General features: G+C 42.6%; 8 protein-coding genes across 8 annotated transcripts; 2 read left to right on the top strand and 6 right to left on the bottom strand.

The window, feature by feature from the left end:
* Positions 1 to 896: 896 nt before the first annotated feature.
* On the top strand, positions 897 to 2,959 carry F4817DRAFT_307997 (histone H3-K79 methyltransferase). Its single transcript, XM_049299881.1, has 2 exons — positions 897 to 1,863; positions 1,915 to 2,959. Exons 1-2 carry the CDS (start codon positions 1,334 to 1,336, stop codon positions 2,834 to 2,836), a joined length of 1,452 nt encoding a protein of 483 aa, XP_049153956.1. The 5' UTR covers positions 897 to 1,333; the 3' UTR covers positions 2,837 to 2,959.
* Positions 2,960 to 3,032: 73 nt separating this feature from the next.
* Positions 3,033 to 3,971, bottom strand: F4817DRAFT_307989 (autophagy protein 16). The gene is made up of 3 exons (XM_049299880.1): positions 3,764 to 3,971; positions 3,321 to 3,682; positions 3,033 to 3,259 (listed from the first exon to the last, which is right to left on the bottom strand). The coding sequence occupies exons 1-3, from the start codon at positions 3,846 to 3,848 to the stop codon at positions 3,083 to 3,085; spliced, it is 624 nt and encodes a 207-aa protein (XP_049153955.1). The 5' UTR covers positions 3,849 to 3,971; the 3' UTR covers positions 3,033 to 3,082.
* A 363-nt stretch (positions 3,972 to 4,334) lies between these two features.
* F4817DRAFT_369609 (putative isomerase YbhE) lies at positions 4,335 to 5,715 on the bottom strand (the record flags this gene model as incomplete). The annotated part of the gene is made up of 2 exons (XM_049307371.1): positions 4,335 to 5,126; positions 5,332 to 5,715. 2 exons carry the CDS (start codon positions 5,713 to 5,715, stop codon positions 4,335 to 4,337), a joined length of 1,176 nt encoding a protein of 391 aa, XP_049153954.1.
* Positions 5,716 to 6,269: 554 nt separating this feature from the next.
* Positions 6,270 to 7,969, bottom strand: F4817DRAFT_307964 (WD40 repeat-like protein). The gene is made up of 3 exons (XM_049299879.1): positions 7,470 to 7,969; positions 6,882 to 7,333; positions 6,270 to 6,788 (listed from the first exon to the last, which is right to left on the bottom strand). Exons 1-3 carry the CDS (start codon positions 7,722 to 7,724, stop codon positions 6,431 to 6,433), a joined length of 1,065 nt encoding a protein of 354 aa, XP_049153953.1. The 5' UTR covers positions 7,725 to 7,969; the 3' UTR covers positions 6,270 to 6,430.
* A 25-nt stretch (positions 7,970 to 7,994) lies between these two features.
* Positions 7,995 to 10,053, bottom strand: F4817DRAFT_353493 (Sas10 C-terminal domain-containing protein). Its single transcript, XM_049305385.1, has one exon. It carries the CDS (start codon positions 9,930 to 9,932, stop codon positions 8,085 to 8,087), a length of 1,848 nt encoding a protein of 615 aa, XP_049153952.1. The 5' UTR covers positions 9,933 to 10,053; the 3' UTR covers positions 7,995 to 8,084.
* A 125-nt stretch (positions 10,054 to 10,178) lies between these two features.
* On the top strand, positions 10,179 to 11,542 carry F4817DRAFT_353492 (3-ketodihydrosphingosine reductase tsc-10). Its single transcript, XM_049305384.1, has 2 exons — positions 10,179 to 10,472; positions 10,550 to 11,542. The coding sequence occupies exons 1-2, from the start codon at positions 10,431 to 10,433 to the stop codon at positions 11,489 to 11,491; spliced, it is 984 nt and encodes a 327-aa protein (XP_049153951.1). The 5' UTR covers positions 10,179 to 10,430; the 3' UTR covers positions 11,492 to 11,542.
* Positions 11,543 to 11,892: 350 nt separating this feature from the next.
* On the bottom strand, positions 11,893 to 13,834 carry F4817DRAFT_353491 (uncharacterized protein). The gene is made up of 2 exons (XM_049305383.1): positions 12,984 to 13,834; positions 11,893 to 12,912 (listed from the first exon to the last, which is right to left on the bottom strand). The coding sequence occupies exons 1-2, from the start codon at positions 13,663 to 13,665 to the stop codon at positions 12,548 to 12,550; spliced, it is 1,047 nt and encodes a 348-aa protein (XP_049153950.1). The 5' UTR covers positions 13,666 to 13,834; the 3' UTR covers positions 11,893 to 12,547.
* A 504-nt stretch (positions 13,835 to 14,338) lies between these two features.
* F4817DRAFT_353467 (guanine nucleotide-binding protein subunit alpha) lies at positions 14,339 to 16,878 on the bottom strand. The gene is made up of 5 exons (XM_049305382.1): positions 16,593 to 16,878; positions 16,184 to 16,388; positions 15,787 to 16,129; positions 15,178 to 15,734; positions 14,339 to 15,120 (listed from the first exon to the last, which is right to left on the bottom strand). Exons 2-5 carry the CDS (start codon positions 16,299 to 16,301, stop codon positions 15,077 to 15,079), a joined length of 1,062 nt encoding a protein of 353 aa, XP_049153949.1. The 5' UTR covers positions 16,302 to 16,388; positions 16,593 to 16,878; the 3' UTR covers positions 14,339 to 15,076.
* Between the last annotated feature and the right edge of the window lie 4,198 nt (positions 16,879 to 21,076).

Genomic DNA, 21,076 nt, shown 5'->3' with positions numbered 1-21,076 from the left:
CTGCGAGGATTCCGCGCTGCCTATATTAGTACTCGGAGAATAAAGCATCATTGTTGTTTACTCATTGCCATCCAAGCAACAATGCCAAAGCAGAGATTAAAAGGGACCTGGACCGGCTTCCTATTCCGGGGGACAATCCCCCTTATTCCGTGCTTAACGGATAATCCGCTCGTTATCAACTCGGAACACTTCCTTTCGCCATACTTTGAAGGAAGTTCAGTGGTGGCCACAACCGCAGCAACAATGAAACCTACTCTTGTAAGCCGTATAAATGTACTAGCCCTTTGAAGGCTATGGAGCCTTTCATACGCAACAAAAAGTTGAAACTGCCTAACAACCTCGCTTCGTTAAAGTCATTGTTGGGTGATTATTGACAGCGACAAGAGCTCGTCGCCCTTGCTTCATCATATCCTCGAGCATCCCCGCGGGTGAGATTCATACTGATACTGATACTGTCACGAATCAGAGTATTCTGCTCTGTCGTTTGTAAGATGTATAAGGGGGGATGACATATAGAATCAAAGGTCTTTTTATGTACCTATCTTGATTGCGCAGTATATGTATAACTAGCCAAAGGGAGAGAAGCTATTTACCTGAATAAGAGATATATCTACCTTATAAGCAGCCAAGCCGAACGATAAATATGTATTTAAAATCTTTCTTCAGGTGAGGCACGTGCCTAGTAATAATTGGTAAGTAACTGCCACAGTACGAAGTACAGTACTACGTAATGAGGTACCGGTACCTAGGTCATGTAGGCGGGGACAATGTCTTACCAATACCGTAATTGTCCGATGCAAGGCAACCAGGTCGCCAAGCTTTCGGGTGGGCCACCCTGGCATAGGCCAGCCCGCTTCAGCAGAGAACCTTCTTTAATTCTCACGTCAAAAGTTCAGGTTATCGATAGAAGTGGATACGGTTCTTAGGTAAACAGTTGGAAAAGCCGATTCCGCCTCATACCTAATTTGTACTTGCACCTGCACCTGCACCTGCAACTGCACCTGTCACTCTAGGACTCCGGGGGGCTCACCTACTGAATAATCAATCAGTCCATCTTTTTTTCTGCTTGTCCTCGTTGCCTAGTTACACCCTCTTTTCCGCCTTCTTTGAACTTGATTGCGTACCTACCTACATATCATATGCCCACATTCATTTGTGCATTGCGTTAGTTCTCATGGCCTAGTCACTCACTCGCATTCGCATTCGCATTTTATATACATATATGCGTAGACGCCTAGACTCAGTATCTTCAGATCGTTATTCTTCGACCAGTATTCCTTTAGATTATCCCCGCTCATAACAACGCCCGAGCCTGCGCCACCGTTTAGAAGCTATGGGCATCTTCAATCAGAAATCCCGGCTGAAGGCCGCGCCTCAGGAGATCCGCGTAGAAAAAGTCGTCGTTCCCACCAAGCCGCGGCCCAGCCTGACCGTGAATCCTCCCCGCGGGTCTTCAAGCCATTACTCCGCGTCTCCCCGCCTCTCGCCAAATCCGCGCCTCTCACGACCCAAAAGCGCGTCGCCGTATCCTTCCTCTTCTGACGAGAGGCGTGCTATTATAAGGAAGCGCAAAGCTGTAGCCAGCACCCCACGAGACTCCCCCGCCTTCGGAAACGATTCGGAGTCGGAAGATGATGATAGCGATCCTTTCCGAAAGCGACTGCGACGTAGCGAATCAAGGTCGGTGGATCTAAATCGCAAGCTGCGCCATAAGAAGGCATTCGGCGATGAGATCAGAGACCCACGCATCATCCATGCGGCGGATATCGCCTCGGTCGCCACAAAGTGTCCGCCAATTCAGGGCGCGAAACCGGAAGAAGTTGCGATAGAGCTACAATATCCGTCTCGGTGTAAGCGCGAGAGGTAAGGGTACCAACTCCAAAGGCATTACAGGGCGCACTAACATAAGACAAGATACGAGCTAGTATGGCAGAAAGATAAGATCGACGCTGTTAAAGACATTCTTTTAGTCGTGGAGCACGTGGCCGAGACATATCTCACCGATGACGAAGCGAAGCCTTTCATCGACCACAACGCAAGCTTCAGAAGACAGATGGAACGCGCAATAAGCGAGAAGTATAGAGATGTGCCAGTATTCAGAGCAGCACTTAAAAGCTACAACGACAAACTATTAGAATTGGTAGAGAATGGTACGATAGCGAAGAACATAGAACAACAGCACCATCTTCCGCCCAGTCTGGTGTCGTTCATCCTCACACAAGTATACGATCGCACGGTTGCGCCGAAGGTAGAGATGCTCACAAAATACGAGATGGGAAGCGACAACGTCTACGGAGAGCTGCTGCACCCTTTCATCACGAAGCTGCTCGTCGAGCAGACGAAAATGACTTCCGACCAGGTTTTCATAGACCTTGGTTCTGGGGTAGGTAACGTCGTACTTCAAGCGGCCCTTGAAATAGGCTGTCGGAGTTACGGCTGCGAGATGATGGAGAATGCCTGCAATCTCGCCGAGGCTCAGGAGAAGGAGTTCAGATCCAGATGTCACCTTTGGGGCGTCGCGCATGGGCGGGTCCATCTTGAGAGAGGTGACTTCCGCACCAACGCTAAGATCTTGGAGAAGTTAAAGGAGGCGGACGTAATACTCGTCAATAACAAAGCCTTCACTTCCACTCTTAACGATGCCCTTATTAACATGTTTTTGGATTTGAAGAAGGGCTGCAAGATCATATCGCTAAAGTCCTTCGTCCACGAAAACAAAACCGCTATTAACGATGTCGCAAACAGTATCCTTGACGTCCAGCATTACCGCTACCACGAGAACTGGGTCAGTTGGGCCGCTGCGGAAGGCGACTACTATATCTCCATCAGGAAATAATGATGCCGACCAGTCTATAGGGGAAAGAGAAGTCAGCAATGATTTCCATGTATAGAATTTAGAGAACGGGTAGGTGAGAGCGCGCGTTAGGATACCACATTCGCATAGATAAGCATGATTCGAAGGATACCAAGGGATGCGATCAAATGGTAAGGACTTACAATACCGCTATTAGGTTATATAAATAGAACACATCAATACAATAAAGCTCGATAGCATCCGCGAGCGGTATGCTGGTTTTTCACCTCACCTACGATTCTTACTGCTTGGTGATTCGTTTTCCAGGTTCATGGCGTCTGCCTCGTGCTTCATCCGATCCATCCACCTCTTAATTAGGTCCTTATTGTCGGCTGCGATCTTGGCTGCTTTCTGCTCGGTGACGTCGAGTTGTATGTTTAAAGTCAGGTTCTCATCCTGAATATCCTGTTGCTACGCATTAGTCCCAGCCCAGTATACCCATATCTACACCATCGTTTATTCGTACCTTGAGCATCTTGTTCTTGCCGGCTAGCTCTTCGTTGCGGTCCTTAAGTTTCGCCGTGAGTGCGTTACGCTCTGCGGTCAGATCGTTAATACGCTTAGTATCGACTTTCGCTTTTGACCGCAGCTTCTGGAGTTCGTCTTCGGCGGCTTTTAGTCTGCTCTGCAGCTGGCCTTTGGACCGGAGCGTTTCTGCTAAGTCCAGCCGAAGTTGGGCGACGTTCTGATCCGCACTACTATCCGTCGTACCAGTTGTCGCAATGCGTTTTCCCGACGAGTTTTCTGGCGATGTTGGGGGGTTCGTTGAGGTTTGCCAGACTACCTTCTCGGCTTCGAGGGCGGCTACGCGATCGGCGAGTTGGGAGCCTAGAAATGAGATTTATTAGGAATGGTCGGCTGGGGAGTGGAATACAAGAAAGAGTGTGGAACAAAAGCTTAGGTACTCACAAGCCTCGACGAGGTCCTTGTTCACGGGATTGTTCCGCTCTGCTTCTTGCAGGGAAGTAAGATATTCAGATCTCCAGTCAGTCATGGTGGTCGAATTCTACATAATAGTATCATCTGGGATATTGAAAGAATGTGTAGTTATAGAAGCCGAGTCTATTTATTTCTATGTACAAGGTGAAGTTGCTTATTCTGCTCAGTGCTCAATGATAGGCTTTTGGGCAGTTAAGGGCAGGAGGGGTACCTCTACATAAGCTTCACAGGGTCCACAAATACCCGCCAATTAGTGCCAATAAGTTCATATCTATTACATATTCTCAGATCTGAGATATTATTCATATTCACTCTATTGGTTCAACCATTTTCATACCTGCGAACGGGATAATTCAACTACATCATCAGGATGATGAGTATCAAAGAATTGCTACATATCCAATCTTTATACCAGGGAACCACTGACCCTCACTCTCCCATTTCTCCTCATAGCTATTAACAATTATGAGACTCCAAAGATGAAAACTCCTATACTTCTTGAGAACCCAACCTATAACTTATAAGTACCTAGGTAACTTAGTCACTCATCCCATATAACATGCGATATGCCCCGGCCGTCAGGCAACGTATCATCCGTAGTCCAAGTCACCAGCGGCCACTGATCATCTATAACACCCGTCCCGGGATCCCTCGAGAACACAACCAGCCGCCCCGGAACGCTATGTTGATTCCCAGCCGCAAACAGCGTCCCGTCCTTGCTAATAGCAAACGACCGCGGCCAGAGACCTCCCGACGCCGTAAGCCCCACGAGCGCCAGACCACCGGTCTCAAGATCAGCGCTATACGATGCGATAGTGTCACTACGCTCGCCACGGTACATGCTTCGGCCTTCATCGCGCGTAGAAAGCACGATATGTCTACCATCTTCCGCCGCCGCGATCTCCGCTGGTATCGCAACTCCTGCGGCATCGCTAAAACCGGTCTGGTATGCGCTGTCCTTGTAGAACTGCTTGAAACCCAGGGTCCCGTCTTTTCCGTACACTACCTCGAACCCGTGCAACGAATTGGTAAGCTCGCCCAGCACGTAGAAGAACGTCTTACTACTACCTTTAACAAAGACGCCGTGGCGCGGCCCGTTCCCGGGATCGATATAGTGCGCGCCTAATTCAACTAACCGATCATCCCATCCTACCGCGTATGTCCGCAGGGCATCTGCGCCGCGGTCGAGCACCACTACGAATTTTCCGGTAGGGTCGGCGACGATGCCGTGGGGATACGGTTTATCTTGCAGCGTCAAGTTAGGGCCAGGTTTGTCCATGAAGTAGTGGAAGCTCTGAAGCTCGACCAAGTTACTAGGATCCGAGGTATCAACCTAATGTATGGAAACATTTCGTGTCAGCTTCGCAATACTATAATTCTAGAATATTCGCCGTTATTTTTCGATTGAATAGAAATGATAGGGTCATCACACTTACTACTAAGCGTTAGCCACTGTATACCTTACGAAGGCAGTTTCAAGACCATTCTAGAAAGGGGGTTTCAAAATAACAACACGAGATGTTTTCATACATACCGACGGAGACCGCACCTCCCGAGTAGTGAGCCAACCCTAAGCGATTGGGAGCATAAAATGCCGACTGCACTGGACCATAATCGGTAGTGATGTTGCCCAGTATTGAAAGAGACTCTTTGGAGAATGACGCCACCGAGCCAGCGTTGGTGATTGTATAAGCTTCATTTGCGCAGAACAGCGTGCCTGTTACTGGATCAAGTTCCAACCATCCCGGATTACGACCACATTCCAACGTCGAGCCGACCTCCCGTAATGAATAGCTCCCGTCGACATTGCTAGTAAAGGCCAGGCGATATACGGGCCCAGCGTAACTAGCCACATAGATGTCCCTCGCAGCAGCGATGCTGACGCCAGCGGATACCGTTGCGGAAAGAAGATCATACTTCATGGCCGTTCCGTAATACTCGAGGCGAGGAAAGTAAATAATCGCCGGAAACGACACGAATAAATAAGCTGCCTGTCTTTGTAAATAAGAGCAACCTTTATATATCAATACTAGGTTATGTTAGATTTTGAAAATGACCAAGACCATAAGAATATGATTTTTCGTGATGAGTATCACACCGCTTTTCACTTAGCATCTTACATAGATACTGTAGCGGGATTATGGAAGGTAATTATGACTGTTAAAGTTCCATAGGAATAACCACATTGACGCACAGCCATTTATTCAAGTACCTGAGCGTTATCTCGCCTATCCCTATAGGAAAGAGACATCTAACTCAGAGAGGGATATACCACAACAATTCTCCAATGCATCACCCCTTCACACAAAGACATAACATTTGTATTTTCTAACCTTATTAACCTCTGCTTGCTGGCCGCCCTCAACATGTTACTCCATATGCAGTTTGGCTTAACGGGTTCTCTTGGGCAGATTCTTTCTTCGTGACTTAGGTGACCAGTATAATCGTTTCCTCCATAGGTCATACATATACCGAGCCCCTGACAAAGGAGATCCTCCATTGGTACAAGATTGCCAATCTGAAATCGAAACGCGCTCTTAGCGCAATCTTCGATTTTCCTCATTCATTCATTCCTTTAAACAGTTCCTCCTTGCTTATAGCCCGTCATTTCTAGGCATATAAAAGCTCCAACCCCTCCTATTTCCTCTTCGGAGTACTTTCCTCAACCGTAACAGAGTGCAGCATAAGCTTCGTCTGGATCTCCTGGCTATTCGCGGCACACCCCTTACTCCAATCATACCCGAGCGCGTACGCAAAGAAGCTACCGTTGTGATTAAACGCTGTCGTTGTAATGGGACTGCCGGTCGATGGGTACGCCCGTAGCCGAGAGTGCGCGATGCGGTCCCAGAAGTTGAACACGCCATCGGAGCCAGCCGTGACTAAGACCGTATGCTGGACTGGGTGGAATCGCACGTCATTGATGGTCCATACCTTCGAAATTTTCGTCTCGGGGTCAGGCGAGTCACGGTGGCAGCGAAATGCAAAGTCGACTTTGCTATATTGATTCAATGTCAGTAAACGTTCATTACGATAATTCCGGTGCTCAGTGACACGCGCGAAAGGTCAGATAAGAAAAGGATCATAATACCTATCTTTGTCCACGGCGTTAAAACTACAGCGTCCCTCAATGCTTGCTGTGGCCCAACCCTTGCCGTCTGGGAACACGTCGACGGCCTTGGTCTGATGCTTGAGCGGCGATTTCAGAGTTCGGGAAATGACAGTCGGGTTTCGAAGGTCGATGAGATGGATATGGCGCTCTGCGGTAGCAACCACCAAAAGAAGAGACTTGGAATCCATCGAGTAGACGCGGTCCTCGCACATGATGGTAGCGAACGGACTCTGTTGACGAAGATCCCATAACTTGACTGTCTTGTCCCAGGACCCGGACGCCACAATGTGGGCGTTCGATCCCGGAACTTCGACGAAACGCACGCTTCGAATGGGCTTGTCGTGCGAGCTGAGAGTAGCCTGCTGGCCTGTCGGTAGATGCAGAATATGAAGCGACTTATCAGCTCCTCCAGCGGCGATTATCGTCCCGTCCTGATTTCCCACATCAATACCCACCCCATCCATCCCAGCCTATATCGCATCATTCCCACTTACCTATTTTGATTCCCATATTGGTTTTACTTTTCTTTTTTTACGCTGTAGGGTTAGAAGAAACTCAAAAACTTACCTTGGCCCAGTCGCAGCCTAGGACAGGGCCGACCGCGTTGAACACGGCTGTTCCTTTCGCGGTTCTGCTGTTGGCGTTGACGTCGTAGACACGTATTTTGCCATCCCAGGATGCTGCTGCCAGATAGTTGGCAACAGGCGACCATGAGACGGACGAGATGGTGTCTTGAGCGTCGTCTGGTAGGCTGACATCATTGGATAGAGAACCCATACTAGAAGTAGGAAGAGTCTTAGGAGTTCTCTTAGTGAGCGACATCTCGAAGAATAATGTTGATGACGCGACAAATTTAAATTATATATGAGAGTATAAAAGGACGAGATGGTCAGGCTGAAGTGCTTATGACTGGTATTTATAAGCACGATCTTTGTCTACAAATAGGTAACAGTATGTATGTAAGTACATATCTGTATATCTGTATGCAGAAATCCTTGTTATTTTTAGCCTTGTCAGGTTACAGGTATTCGGTATACTGTACTCAATGGAAGGAACAAGGCAGCTACACCTTAGAAATAAGGTTAGGTAAGCTCTCAAGTAATTGCATCAGGTGCAGGTGTGATTCGTGAATATAAATAGGTACCTTAGGTATGTACATGCCTAAATTAATAAAATTGAAGACTACAACTTGACACTCTTGACCAAGCCCGGCTTGATACCGGTAAGCTCGCCTCCGTATCCACCACGGCCTTCGCCGCCCCCGTATACTGGTTTTATGCTCTTCAACTTCTTTTGTTTCTCTGCATATGCCTTTCGCTTCTTTACTCTCGGGTTCCTCACGTCCTTCTTACGTCTCGGCGCAAGTCCCTTGTTCTTTTGTATCTGATAAGTAATCTTGCGCTTTCCATCCTCGCCGATCTCCTCCGTCTCCACGATGCGATCATTCTTGCTAGCCGCTGCGAGAGCTGCTGCTCGGGCCGCTTTATCTCCTTTCTTCTTGCTTGTTGCTGCAGCAATCATATCGTAGTAGTCGTCCTCGTCATCTCTAACCGCAGTAGCAACTCGCTCGTCCTCCTCATCGCTAGCATCTCCGAGATCAGCACCCATCTTTGAGCTCTTCTGACCACGCTTCTCTGCTTCGGCGTTGAGGCGCGCTTGTCTATCCTTCAGGCGTTCCCTGTAAGGAATATCCATGTCACCGCCTGCGTCCCTGCCTCCGGCTGCCCGTCGGTTGGCTTTCTGTACGATCTGCGAAGTGTAGAACCTAAGACTCTTCTTCCGAACTGCTTTTTCAGCAGCCGATTTGGCATCAAGAGTCTCCTCTTCACCGAAATCTGAGTCACTGTCTCTTGCCGCAATATCAACGGTTGACTTCTTCGGTTTCTTCTTAGTAGCAACGAGCGCATCGAGATCAGCAAGTGACTCTTCAATGGCCTTCGCTTTCTTCTTTTCCGCCTTTGCCTTGACCTTGGCATCTTTGCTTAATTTCTTCGAAGGCTTCGTTTCCACTTGTATTTTCTCCTCGATAGCTGGTAGCCCCTCTTCCGGTGGTGATGGTATGCTGTCAGTTACGTGTGTATGATCCGATATCTTCAGGTGCTCTACTTTCTTCCATGCATCTCGGCACTCTAGCAGAGTTCCCATCACTTCGTGATCACGTAGTTCTGCGGGGTCCAGCGCTTTTGCAGCTCCGTTGGCAGCATCTCTAGCTGGTGATGCTAAGGTAGCGAAGTACATAGCAAGCGTGGCGACGTAGCAGCCTAGGATTCGGTATTTGACTACCGGTAACGACTTAGGCGGCTGCGCTTCTGCCTGTTTTTGTATAGTCACAAGTAGAGGTTGAAGTTGCTGGAGCTCATCTGCTAAGTAATCGAACTCGGGGTATCTTGTCCGTAGAATTCGGTATCTTTCCTCGGGGCTCGTATCAGCGGGAATCTCGACATCCTTCAAGACTTCAGTAACAACGTCATTTTGATCCGCGTCCTCGCCCTCGGGAGCGAGCCACTCGGTTTCATCGAAAATGAAGTCGCTCTCGGACATCTTTGCCAGTTTTTTCTTCTGCAGTCGCCGGGCCTCCTGCTCCTCCTCCAAAGCGTCGGCCTCCGTCTCGGGATTGTCGGCGTTGTAGTATTCTTTCCTCGACGAACCCCACCAACCGGAATCACCTTCCTCTTGTCCAGATTCAGATCCATTATCAGGCTTTCCCTTAGTGGATTTCGTAGGTTTACGAGCGTATCCGTCTTGGTCGTCGCCGTCCTCATCATCATCATCGGAGTCCTCGTCATCATAGGCAAGAGCCTCTTCGTCAGAATTCTCCAAGAATTCTTCTTCCTCTTCTTGCCGCTTCTGCTTCTTGGACTTTCGGTCATCCTCAAAAAGAATTTGGTCCTTGTTCATGAAGTGTTCCTCCTCTGAGTCGGCTATATCTTCAAAGGTGTTGATAGGACCCAATCTCGCATCAGCAGGGTCATATTCGCGAGGACCCTTTGGCTCCGAAGGGCCACTAGATGCCTTTCTCTTCTTCCCCATTTTGACAATGCGAAAATATATAAGTATAAGCTGGCGTGAGTAGTCGCAAGCTTAGGTAGCTATGAACTTTTTAGTGTTCGCGGTTAGAACTTTTTTTTTCTTTTCCCCACGCCAAAATACTAAGCTCGATCTCTTATCGTTATCAATGGCTGCTCCACAAGGAAGCACCGCAAGTGGGACATTAAAGTTAAGAAATTCCACTTATTATGCACAATAGCGGAGTGCATAAATAGTCCCCTGCTTCCATTTTGAAGTTACATATCCTCGAAAAAGGGCCATGATAGCTTCAGCTAATCCTACACTACTCTTCCTCATTTCACACTTCGCACGTACACGATGCAGTAATTGCAGTCCACCAATACCCTACTTATATGTACTCTTCCAAGGTTCCGATTGTCGCATAGAATTTCCTATCTCTCCAATAGACTTGATCTTCGGTTGTTTATAAATTGACAGTTCAATCGTCCTTCTATAATTGTAATACTCGCTACTTCCGTGATGGGGATCTCTTGGAGCAATCAAATGCCCGTGGAGGGCAAGGTATGTCAAGTCAACAGGATCACACGAATTGACTCTTTTTTGGGCATATCTAACAAGTGTTTTCGCCCTGCTTATAGACCGTCTTGATCACGGGAGCCTCAGAGGGACTGGGCAGGAGCGCAGCTCGACAATTGGCCGAGAAGGGCGCAAACGTCATCCTCATCTCACGGAGCGCCAGCAAGCTCGAGACTGCCATGGCCGAGGCCAAGGCCGCCGCCCGCAACCCCGAAACTCAAAGGTTCCACTTCATCTCGGCCGACGTTGCGAAACCCGACTACGCCCCTCCCTTGCTCGCCGAAGCCGTAGCCTGGAACAACGGCCAGCCTATTGATATCGTGTGGTGCATAGCAGGCATGTCTGCCCCGGATTTCTGGCTCGAGGTACCCCTATCTCAGACGCGAAGCCAGATGGATATTAACTTCTGGGGAGCGGCCGAGATGGCCCATGCTATACTGAGGCTATGGTGTGCGCCCGACGCGCCGGTCGTGCCGGAACCGAAACACTTAATCTTCACGTCGTCTGTGCTAGCTCTTTTCCCGGTAGTTGGGTACGGGCCGTATACGCCTGCGAAGAGTGCGCTACGTGGATTGGCCGATACCCTGGTACAGGAAGTAGAGGCGTATCCACAGAACGTGAAAGTCCACGTTGTATACCCGGCCTCGATTGGTAGCCCCGGTTTCGAGCGCGAGAACAAGACGAAACCGGGAGTTACAAAGATGCTCGAGGAGGGAGACCCGGTACAGAGTCCTGATGCTGTAGCTTCAGGCGCGATCCGAGGGCTCGAAAAGGGGCAATACTTCATAACAACGGCCTTGTACGGATATGTTTTCAAATGGAGTACATTGGGAGGCTCGCCGAGGAATAATTGGTTTATCGATACAATCATGTGCTGTCTCATGCCACTGGTATGGATATTTGTGCTACCGGACATATTTTCTAAGATCAGGAAATACCGTAAGACGCATGGTCACCCTGCCAGTTATCGAGCCAAAGCCATAGAAGACCATCAGAGCTCTTAGTTTACCTACTAAATAATTATACCCGTGTCCAAGACACAAAAGAATATGCACTAATAGTTTCTATCCTGCCAGTTCTCAGGTGATTGCAAGATTGTTTAATCTTAACATTAAGACGATGTAAATCTCGATTTCTAGATCCAAGATTTTCAAGAGTTTGTCTTTTCCCTTTTTTTTCTCAAAAGAAAAGAAACGAAACGACTGCGGCCTAAATTGCTTAAATCAGATAGCTAAGGTCCTAAGATGTAATTCATTAAATTTTCCCGTCTAATAGAGTGACAGTTCTTGAGCAGTTAGTCCTTTCCGAGAACAGAGGTTGGACATAAATGCTTTGAAGTACCTCCTGAAAAGCCAAAACCGAAGGTATAATTAGTCTAGTGTCTAGTTAATTGTTATATTATTACTCATCCTTCAACGCGCTGTTTACATTATATTCTAGTGTCTTACGGGTCCCGGGATATACCGGAGAGCAAATAGATAAAAATAGTCTCAACTATGATTTCTTCAACCGCTAAGCTTAAACAGACTTCAACCAATATAATATACCACCAGATGGGTAGGTATCTATACGTGACGTACATCATCAATGCTACAGCCAAACGTAGAAGATGTTAAGACAATTCAGTCACCATGAGTGAGTTTATTGATGATGAAAACTTCGTGGATCCTCCGCGACCATGCCAGACTACGGCAAGACAGAGACAACCTCCTCCTTTTCCGGATATTCTCGCAAACAAGAAAAAATACCCTCAACCTAAACTCCGTGCGTTTCCATATAGCACGCATCGAGTCGTGTATGACTAAAACCAACTAGCATGGCAAAAAAGAGAATGTTCCAAATTCCTCTTATAGACATCTTAGAGTTTGACCAATAATTTTGACTCGGGAGGCCACTCCTCCACTTAGAAATTGCCTTGAACATTTTCCTCAATGATGTGAGGATTCAATCGCGCTGAATCCTGCCAGCAGGTCAAATTGAGGAGCACCATCCCCCTGATGCCAACCCGGCTGCTAACCGCTTTGCTGGGCTTGTCTCGCGTCGTTGATGGGGTGGCCATTCTAAGGTGCATCTTGCTCATTCACGACGGATTGGGAAGCTCCATGAGGGCCGGTTTGAGGACCAGCTTGACCAGCCTGGCCAGCTTGGTTCTGCTGCTCACGAACAGCCTCCTCGTACAGGCAAATCTGGTAGGCTAGCTGCTTAGTAGTTGCATCGATCATGATCATAAGCCTGTTTGCGCGATCTGCTCCGCGGACCTGCGCTAATGCTTGCTCTATCGTATAGCGCACAACAGGGTCAGTAGAAGCAGGAATCGAAGCAAAGTTGAACGGGGTCATGGTTGCGGGTGGCGGTGGAGCGGCCATGGGATAGGCGAAGTTGTCACCACCAATCTGACTTCCGTGAGCCTGGGGGTTGCGAGTCTCTACGTATATGGTTAGCCTATCAATACCTGCTTATACGTGTGTTTTGAAATGATTAAGGCGAATGGCATACCGTGAAAGGAGCATCGAGCACCAGAAGCGTTAAACCAGCAATTGGCACAACTACCACACATCTGACCGTCGATAACAACACAGCTAGTCCAGGGACCGTGGCCTTTGTGGCAGTTCTTACATGGCTGGGGTGCCTCCTCACCAGCGATATGTGCGAAGAGAGCCTCGACGTTGCTACGTCGGACTAAGTTCAGTTTTTGACCGGTACGCCGCTGCTGGGCAAGGCGCATGCCAGGGTCGCGGGCTAGTCTCTTTGCCAAAGCGCTCTCAATGTTGATGTTGAGATATCCAGACTGGTGAGCAAGCTCTTCTGTAGTATGAACTCCAGCATCGTCGCCTCCCATAAGATGACCGCTAAGGTCGGGATGCTGATCATTGGGATTCTGAACGCTGTTGGCTAGAATACTAGCTGCGGTGAGTTCCACCTGCTGCTGGTGATGGTGATGCTGCTGAGCAGCGGCGGCGGCAGCAGCGGCAGCAGCAGCCTCAGGATCGAAAGTGGTATCATGATCATTGTCGAAATCGTCATCAGTAGTGACATCCTGTTGCTCAAGGTCAGGGTCCTGATTTGTAAGTCCGTCGGCCGTTCCGATTCGACGATTGACTCTTGCGCGCGGAGCGCCGACCGGCTTGGTGACCTTGCTTGGTCGGCCACCTCGGGATGAATGCATGACGCCTTTCATGGTGGGCCAGGTGATCAAGAAAAAACCGCCTGCTGGCTGACAGTTGGTAATCAGATTGATGATGTCTTATGGAAGAATGATCATTTTTCAGCTGTCGGCAGCTGTGTGAAATGATGTAGGATGAAATAATCTTTCGGAAAAGGCCGTAACTTAATGCTTAGCTCAAACCGTAATTTCGCCGGGCGGTGTGCAAGGTCTACACCTAAATCTAAATCCTAAGGTACGTTATGTAGGTACGTATCTAAGTATATGTGTGTCAGGGAGATCCCCGCATATATCCATGTACCCGATGATAATACTAGTACATATGTACAATATCAAGATTTAGATAGACAACTCCATTGCAATTGCTCAGGTATTCATGTAGGTGATTCACAAACAAATTGGAAATCATACTAGAAATACATAAGTACGTGACCAAGTACGAAGTACGTGCCTTAAAATAGGTATTTAGCTAAAAGTCAGATATGGAAGTGGGCAGGAGTGAAATATCTACCACGCATGGGATGTAGATATTCTAGAAGATGAGCCCCTAATGATGCCAGATCAACTAGACAATCGACCTACAATCCCAAAATCCTAACCCGGCCTGTTACCAAGTATCTTATTAGTCAAATATCTTGGCACGGACATAAATTCACCAAGTGCAACACCCAGAATTTTCAATCATATATCGAAGGACATCACTTTTAACATCATATCAAAGTCTTTTATACTGTACAATTAAATGCCACCTGGTTAACGCGACACGATCTATGGCCACTCAATTCATCGAACGCCAACTGCAAGATAACAGCTCTCAGAGGGTATACAGATTATAATAATGGGATGGGCTTTTATTGATCTTTTTACAGATCCAACCAATTGTTCAGGATCTGCCTTTCCACGCTTTCCCCCCCTTATTGGTATAGCTTCATCAGTCATCCTCTCCTTACTGTGTAAAGAGGCAACTGCCTACGATCCACCTCCCGGCCGGATTTCAACCATCCCACTAAGGCACTCATTACGCCTTAGATTAAAAAAAAAATATGAAAAGCAAAGAAAATGGAAAGGAACCGGCGTAACCGCGAATTCGTTATTAAACAAGGTATGTAATCCGCCGTGACTTTAGATGCAAACGTCCTCCTTCCTGTCACTACTTCCGGATCGTGCGATCAACGGTGTCCTGAATCCTCGCGCAAGGCCGGTAGGGGCCGTACCAAAGAGTATAAAAGGAGTATGTGAGACGAAAACGGGCGCAAAACAAACACACGGAAGGAGATCGTTGGCCAGTTCATGGTGAGGGCGCAGGTCAAGTCGTTAGCCAGATTTATAACATCACTGGCAGCCGTCGAGTATGCGGTACCGTGGGGGTATTGGGTGAGCTGGTGCTCTATAATAGATTTTGTGCTTGTGACACTCTTATTCTCAATCAGATAAGACCGCATAGACGCAGGTTCTCTTGGATGATTATGTCTTAAAATAGGGTTAGCACGGACATTGTCAATTAGCAAGGCAAATTATATTACATACCATTAACCGCAGCCATAACGAAGCGAATTTGCGTCGTATCTGTTGCACATGTAAAATGCGTGTAGATCTGCTTCGTTTCGTGCTGGTTCAAACTGACGAATCGGTTAAGGATGTAGTCGCAAGCGGCAGCATAGTCATCGCCACCTTCGTAGTCGGGGAAGTAGTTCTTCATTGGGCTGACGGGAAGCTTCTCCTTGAATCGGTCGATCTTGTTCAGGAAGAGGATAATAGAGGTCTTAATAAACCATCGGGAGTTGCAGATCGAGTCGAATAGGGTCAAAGCTTCCTGCATACGGTTTACTGTCTCATCTTCGAAGAGTAACTGATCATACTCAGAGATAGCGACCAAGAACAGAATGGTGGTGACGTTCTCGAAGCAGTGAATCCACTTCTTACGTTCTGATCGCTGGCCACCGACGTCGAACATTCGGTAAGTTAGATCGCCAATGATGAAGGTTGTCTCAGTGATACCGGTTGTCTTGACACGAGATCGAAGGACATCCTGATCATTAGGCATGTAGTCAGGTGCAGCAATTCGGGCAATGTTGTCGAAGTAACTGCGATGGTTAGATGGCCCAGGGTTAGAAGATCGAACAGTGATGTACGTACTATCTTGCAGAGTCGTTCAATTGATACTCACGCGACCGCTTGAAACAGTCTTGGACACCACGGTCTTTCCACAGAGTCTCAATTGCGTTGCCAACCTCAGGAGGCAACACGTCACCCTCGATCTGAGCGGGTTGCATGAAGATGGTCTGAACGTGATACTCCATTCGTTGATCTTCTAATGGAAGCTCTAGGGATTCCATGGCCTCGAGAATGACGCGCATGGACTGAACGGTGTTGCTGAAGATAATTTCCTTAAATGACTCTCGCTCGTCGCGCGAGTAACCGCCCTCGTTGATTATCTTCATCTGCTTCAAGATTGTCGACTTTCCAGATTCACCAGCACCTTCGGCTATTAGATCGATTGCCGTGGTTAGGGGGAGAGGTCCTTAGTACTCACCCAGAAGAAGCATCTTGATCTCGTTGCGCTGCATCATCTTATCACGCTTAAGCTGATTCTCAATCTCCTCGTTGCGGGCCTTGCCCTCCTTCTCCTCCGTACTCATTCCGCAACCCATCTTGACTGATTAAAGGAGTCTGGACTAAATGTTATAACGAATGTAAACTCGGCGTCTATCGCGAAAATAATCTACGTCGAGTGATGACTATATTAAAACAAGGGTGTCAGTAGGCAATAATGCTAGAAATAATAGAAGACAACAGTCTAAGTGATGGGACGCTCTCTTCATCCAAGGGCGCAGATAACAAGACCAGCCAACCGCTTGCGCCAGCTTAGACGCAGCTGTAAACTGTCGCTCTGGGTAGATGATTTCGATAGGCACCACTAAATAGACAAGACGACAACATACCGGAAAATGTCAATTGAACTGGCGAAGAGACACACGATAGATAAGAAATGGGGATAAATTCGCCGAAGGAAAGAAACGGCGAATGTGATGAGAAAAGCTGACAGTGGAAAGGAAGAGTGTAAAAAAAAGGGTGGTCGCGAGAGATTGTGACGGGGCGAGATGGATGACCAAGTGGAGCACCTTTGCCTTTGAAAGTGCAGCTTTGGTTTGTTGCCGGACGCTCCCCTGTCCTAAGGAATTGGTTTGAGAAGGGGAAAATACGAAAGGGTGAGAGAATCAATTCGGAAATGGGGTGGTAAAAGTCGTGCCGGGGCTGGCAGCAACTGAGGGGACTATGACCGAATATAGTTAGGTCAATCACAGATTATGCGAGGAACAAAGCCAACGCTAAGCCCAATAGTCTCTAGTTAATGGAAAGCCTGTGGGTATACCTCCTATTGCCCAGCATTGTAGATGGATTACCTAGGTACATCGATGCTCAGTGTTTAATATTGAAAATTTTAACTGTACAAAGAACTTTGGAAATTTTGTCTTATTTATATTTAGTCACTTACTTTTCCGTATATTAAACACTCTCCCGACTTAAGATAATAATAATATCCGTAGGTAGCCAGTAAACTTAAGTCTTGGGTAAAGTTAATACCGCATAAAATATCAATACTCGAGTATATCCTATAACTAGTTATGTACTTTGAAACGTTTACTTACATACCTAAGGTAAGGTTCTGATGCAATTTGCCCACGCCACCGTAGTACATTAAGCATGTACCTGGTTAGTGGATCTGGAATATATTATGTACATGTACGTACATGTGCATACATCATCCACACAGCCATCTATTAGTAAGAAGAAGTACTAAGTACATACGAGTATCAAAGTCACGTCAGCATCAAGTACACTATGTAGGTTACGTACATTGATAGAGACATACATATGATGATGGTGACGATGTATTGATAATTCTAAATGCAGCAACAAAATTACCACAAAAATTACCAGCTGGTCAGATTAGAAAAGTCTTACCCATGGGAGCGGACGCATTTTTATCAGCGCTGGAGATGACCGAAGAACTGGTAACCATACAAACCACAAAAAACACGGGGGAGAACCACTAGTTAGGTACTTCGCATACAGTAGCTGATTGACTGTATAGGTACCTAGATTTACTGTATGATGTATGGATGTTTGGAAATACCTATCAAAGATCGGGGAAAAGCAGCCGCAGTACATATTTAAACATCACACCCAATCATAAAATCTCATCGAGCAGAACTAGAAAATAGTTTCTTGTTCTGTAGTTTTTTTCCTGCCTACATGTAGCGACAAACGAACAAACGAGAGCGGCATATATCAACTACCGCATCCACTAAAAAACAATTGATTCTAGGGCACAGACCAATTAAGTTAATGGCAGATCAATGGTATATGCTTAAATAAGTTAATCGTATAACATCTACTTTTTTCGTAACTTTAAAACTGTAAAATACTACTTAAAAAATTAATTAAATTAATAAAATAACTTTAAATAATCCGTTTAATAAAATTAAAACAATTTATTAATTATATTAATAACAATTATTAACATATTATATAAAATTTTTTATTTATTAAAAATTTAAATATTAATATATTAATTTAAATTAATTTTTTTTAAATATTTTAAAGTTAATTTTAAAATTTAATTATTTTTACTTTTATAATATATATACATTATAATACCGCATATCCCTTTTTTTATATTTAAGTTTAAAAATATTTATAAACAACTTTTAAAAAATTTATTATAATTAAATTATAAAAAAAACGCGTTATTATATTAAATTATATTTATAAACTAAAAAATACGTTTAATTAATAATTAAACGTATATATAATAATTAAAAAAAAATTTATAAAAATAAATAAAAATTATATATAAATAAAATATATAAAAAATAAGAATTAAAAGTTAAAATATTTAATATATTAAATAATTTTTTGGAATTTATTAAATTTAAAAAGATTATTATAAAATATTTTTTTAAAGTTAAAATTTTATTTAATCTTTTGAAAATTTAAAAGTTTAAAAGGAAAAAAGTTTTAATAAATTTAAATTTATTATTTTAAACACATTTAAATTTTTATTTAAATTAATTATAACCGTTTTTTACTTTATAAAAATCTTTTAAAAAAAATGTTTTTTATTTTATTTTTTTAAACGTTTAATTAATTTAACTTTATTTCCATTAATTTTAAATTAACGTTAACAATAAAGTTTTATTAATGTAACCTTTTTTAAAAAACGGTATAAATTACGTAATAACATTAAAGCTTTTTTAATAGTAATTAATATTTTAATATTATTTAATTTATTTAATATTACGTTATATTAAAAGTTTTTAATTAAGTAAAAAATAAACCAATTATTAAAGTATAATAAAAATAAGTTAATTTTTTTAATATAAATTAAATTATTTTTATTTTTAAACAAATGGATAATTATTTTAATATAAATAAAAAAAATTTTAATTAAAATTTTATTATAAAGTTATTTAAAACATTTTTACAATTTTTTAATAACGTAAATAACCATAATTTTTTTATTTATAAAAGTTTATTTTTTAAAAAGTTTATTAATAATTTTTAACTTATTTAAATATAATTTTATTTTTTTTTAAAAAACTTTTTTAAAAGGTTTATTAATAATAACGTTAAAAAATTAAAAATAAAAGGTTAATTTTAACGAAATTATTATTATAACAATATTATTGTTTTTTAATTTTAATTTTAAATTTTTAATTTTATAAAATATAATTACATTTATAATTAATAAAACTTTTTTATTATTAATATATAAAAATAACTTTTTATTAATTTATTATATAAATAAAACCTTGTTATTATACGTTATATTATTAAATTTAATAATAACGTTTAAATAATAAAACTGTTACTTTTTTTTTTTAATAATACTTTTATTATAAAAAATAATTTTAAAACGTAAAAACATTAATTTATTTATAAAAATATATAATATTAAAATAATTTGTTTTTTATTTTAACCATTTTTATTTATTTTTTCAATTATTAATTTAATTTTTTTTAAATTATATATATATTTTTTAAAAAATTTAAACAATAAAAAAGTTTTATTTATATTAAAAATTAATTTGAAAAAAAATCGGCGAAAAGTAAAATTAATAATAAAATTGTTAAATAAAGTTATATTAATAAAATTTATTTTATAAAAAACTTTTTAAATATATTAAAAAAAATTATTCGTATATTTTATTATTTTATTAAAAAATTTAAAAACTATATAAATAATTTAATGTTTTATAATTTAATGTTTTTAAAAAAAAGTTATAAATTAACCGTTTAAAAAAACAAAAATTTAAAAATATTAAAAGTATAAATTTTAAAATAACGTTTAAAATTTCTTTTAAAACCAATATTATATAATTATTTTATAAATTTTATAAACGGTTATAAATTAAACTTATAATTAATTTTTTAATAAAAATTATTATAATAAATATTTTTTAATTATAAGTTTTTTACTTTTAAATAACTTATATTTTTTATTTTACCAATTTAATATAAATTATAAATTTTTTATTAAAAAATATTTTTAAATTTTAATTAAATACAATTATTTAAAACTTTTTTTAATAATAAATATACCATTTAATAAACGTTTTAAATATATATATTCTTTTATTTTATTACTTTTTAATAATATACGATAATTTTTTAAAAATAAAATAATTTTAAGTTTTTATTAATAAAAATAAATACGGTAAATTTAAAAAATTTATTTTAATAATATATAATTATTCCAAATAATAAATTTTCGTTTTTTACTTTAACATATAATAATAATAATAATAAAAATTAATTTTATTTTTAATAAATAAATTAAAATATTTTATATTATTTTATATTATTTATAATAATCCTTATAAAAGGTTGATTTTTTTCGTGAGATTTTCGTAATATTTACTAAAAAAGCCACGGCCGTATATAGTTTAGGTCATACCAAATATAGTACGTGGTCCGTGCCCTAGAATCAATTGTTTCTTAGTGGATGCGGTAGTAGATTACAATGGCATATCAGGATGCTCTGGACGCTCCGGACCCCTGTCCTAACCTGACTGCAGGTCCATCCACTGTCACCCACTATCTGCAGGTCTGTCTAGGTCTTCCAGGCTTCGGAGCGAATAGATTGCCTCCATCTCGAATTGCACACGCATCGACACATCCGTAGGACAATGTATTGTATGCAGCAACAATTCGCCTTACGTGAGCACTGAAACAAACGCGCAGCTAAGACAGGTTTTCGGCCTTTCTAATCGGCCTTGATATACCTAAACTGATAAACTACTAGGAGCTGCATTAGGTAGGTAATGCTTCTAGAAGTATACGAGATAAAAGTCGAGCCGTTTCCCCAGGATCCTCATAAGCAAGCGGGTTGGCTCCACCAGATCGTCGGTTTCGCGCAAAG

The sequence above is a fragment of the Daldinia loculata genome, assembly GCF_022478755.1.
Source record: "Daldinia loculata strain CBS 113971 unplaced genomic scaffold F4817scaffold_95, whole genome shotgun sequence".
In the NCBI taxonomy this organism is placed as follows: Eukaryota; Fungi; Ascomycota; class Sordariomycetes; order Xylariales; family Hypoxylaceae; genus Daldinia; species Daldinia loculata.
The sequence above is the reverse complement of the archived record's forward strand: the minus strand, read 5'-3'. Positions and strand labels throughout refer to the sequence as shown.

What these genes read in the sequence shown, in the direction of transcription:
- F4817DRAFT_307997 (XM_049299881.1), top strand. Translation starts at nt 1,334, where the DNA reads ATGGGCATCTTCAATCAGAAATCCCGGCTGAAGGCCGCGCCTCAGGAG. An exon ending in TCTCGGTGTAAGCGCGAGAG is followed by an intron (nt 1,864 to 1,914) that starts GTAAGGGTACCA and finishes ACATAAGACAAG; the next exon opens with ATACGAGCTAGTATGGCAGA.
- F4817DRAFT_307989 (XM_049299880.1), bottom strand. Translation starts at nt 3,848, where the DNA reads ATGACTGACTGGAGATCTGAATATCTTACTTCCCTGCAAGAAGCAGAG. An exon ending in CAAGGACCTCGTCGAGGCTT is followed by an intron (nt 3,683 to 3,763) that starts GTGAGTACCTAA and finishes TCTCATTTCTAG; the next exon opens with GCTCCCAACTCGCCGATCGC. An exon ending in GCAAGAACAAGATGCTCAAG is followed by an intron (nt 3,260 to 3,320) that starts GTACGAATAAAC and finishes GCGTAGCAACAG; the next exon opens with GATATTCAGGATGAGAACCT.
- F4817DRAFT_307964 (XM_049299879.1), bottom strand. Translation starts at nt 7,724, where the DNA reads ATGTCGCTCACTAAGAGAACTCCTAAGACTCTTCCTACTTCTAGTATG. An exon ending in TAGGCTGCGACTGGGCCAAG is followed by an intron (nt 7,334 to 7,469) that starts GTAAGTTTTTGA and finishes GTGGGAAATCAG; the next exon opens with GACGGGACGATAATCGCCGC. An exon ending in AACGCCGTGGACAAAGATAG is followed by an intron (nt 6,789 to 6,881) that starts GTATTATGATCC and finishes GAATCAATATAG; the next exon opens with CAAAGTCGACTTTGCATTTC.
- F4817DRAFT_353493 (XM_049305385.1), bottom strand. Translation starts at nt 9,932, where the DNA reads ATGGGGAAGAAGAGAAAGGCATCTAGTGGCCCTTCGGAGCCAAAGGGT.
- F4817DRAFT_353492 (XM_049305384.1), top strand. Translation starts at nt 10,431, where the DNA reads ATGGGGATCTCTTGGAGCAATCAAATGCCCGTGGAGGGCAAG. An exon ending in AAATGCCCGTGGAGGGCAAG is followed by an intron (nt 10,473 to 10,549) that starts GTATGTCAAGTC and finishes CCCTGCTTATAG; the next exon opens with ACCGTCTTGATCACGGGAGC.
- F4817DRAFT_353491 (XM_049305383.1), bottom strand. Translation starts at nt 13,665, where the DNA reads ATGAAAGGCGTCATGCATTCATCCCGAGGTGGCCGACCAAGCAAGGTC. An exon ending in TGCTCGATGCTCCTTTCACG is followed by an intron (nt 12,913 to 12,983) that starts GTATGCCATTCG and finishes CCATATACGTAG; the next exon opens with AGACTCGCAACCCCCAGGCT.
- F4817DRAFT_353467 (XM_049305382.1), bottom strand. Translation starts at nt 16,301, where the DNA reads ATGGGTTGCGGAATGAGTACGGAGGAGAAGGAGGGCAAGGCCCGCAAC. An exon ending in GATCAAGATGCTTCTTCTGG is followed by an intron (nt 16,130 to 16,183) that starts GTGAGTACTAAG and finishes TAATAGCCGAAG; the next exon opens with GTGCTGGTGAATCTGGAAAG. An exon ending in TTGAACGACTCTGCAAGATA is followed by an intron (nt 15,735 to 15,786) that starts GTACGTACATCA and finishes TAACCATCGCAG; the next exon opens with TTACTTCGACAACATTGCCC.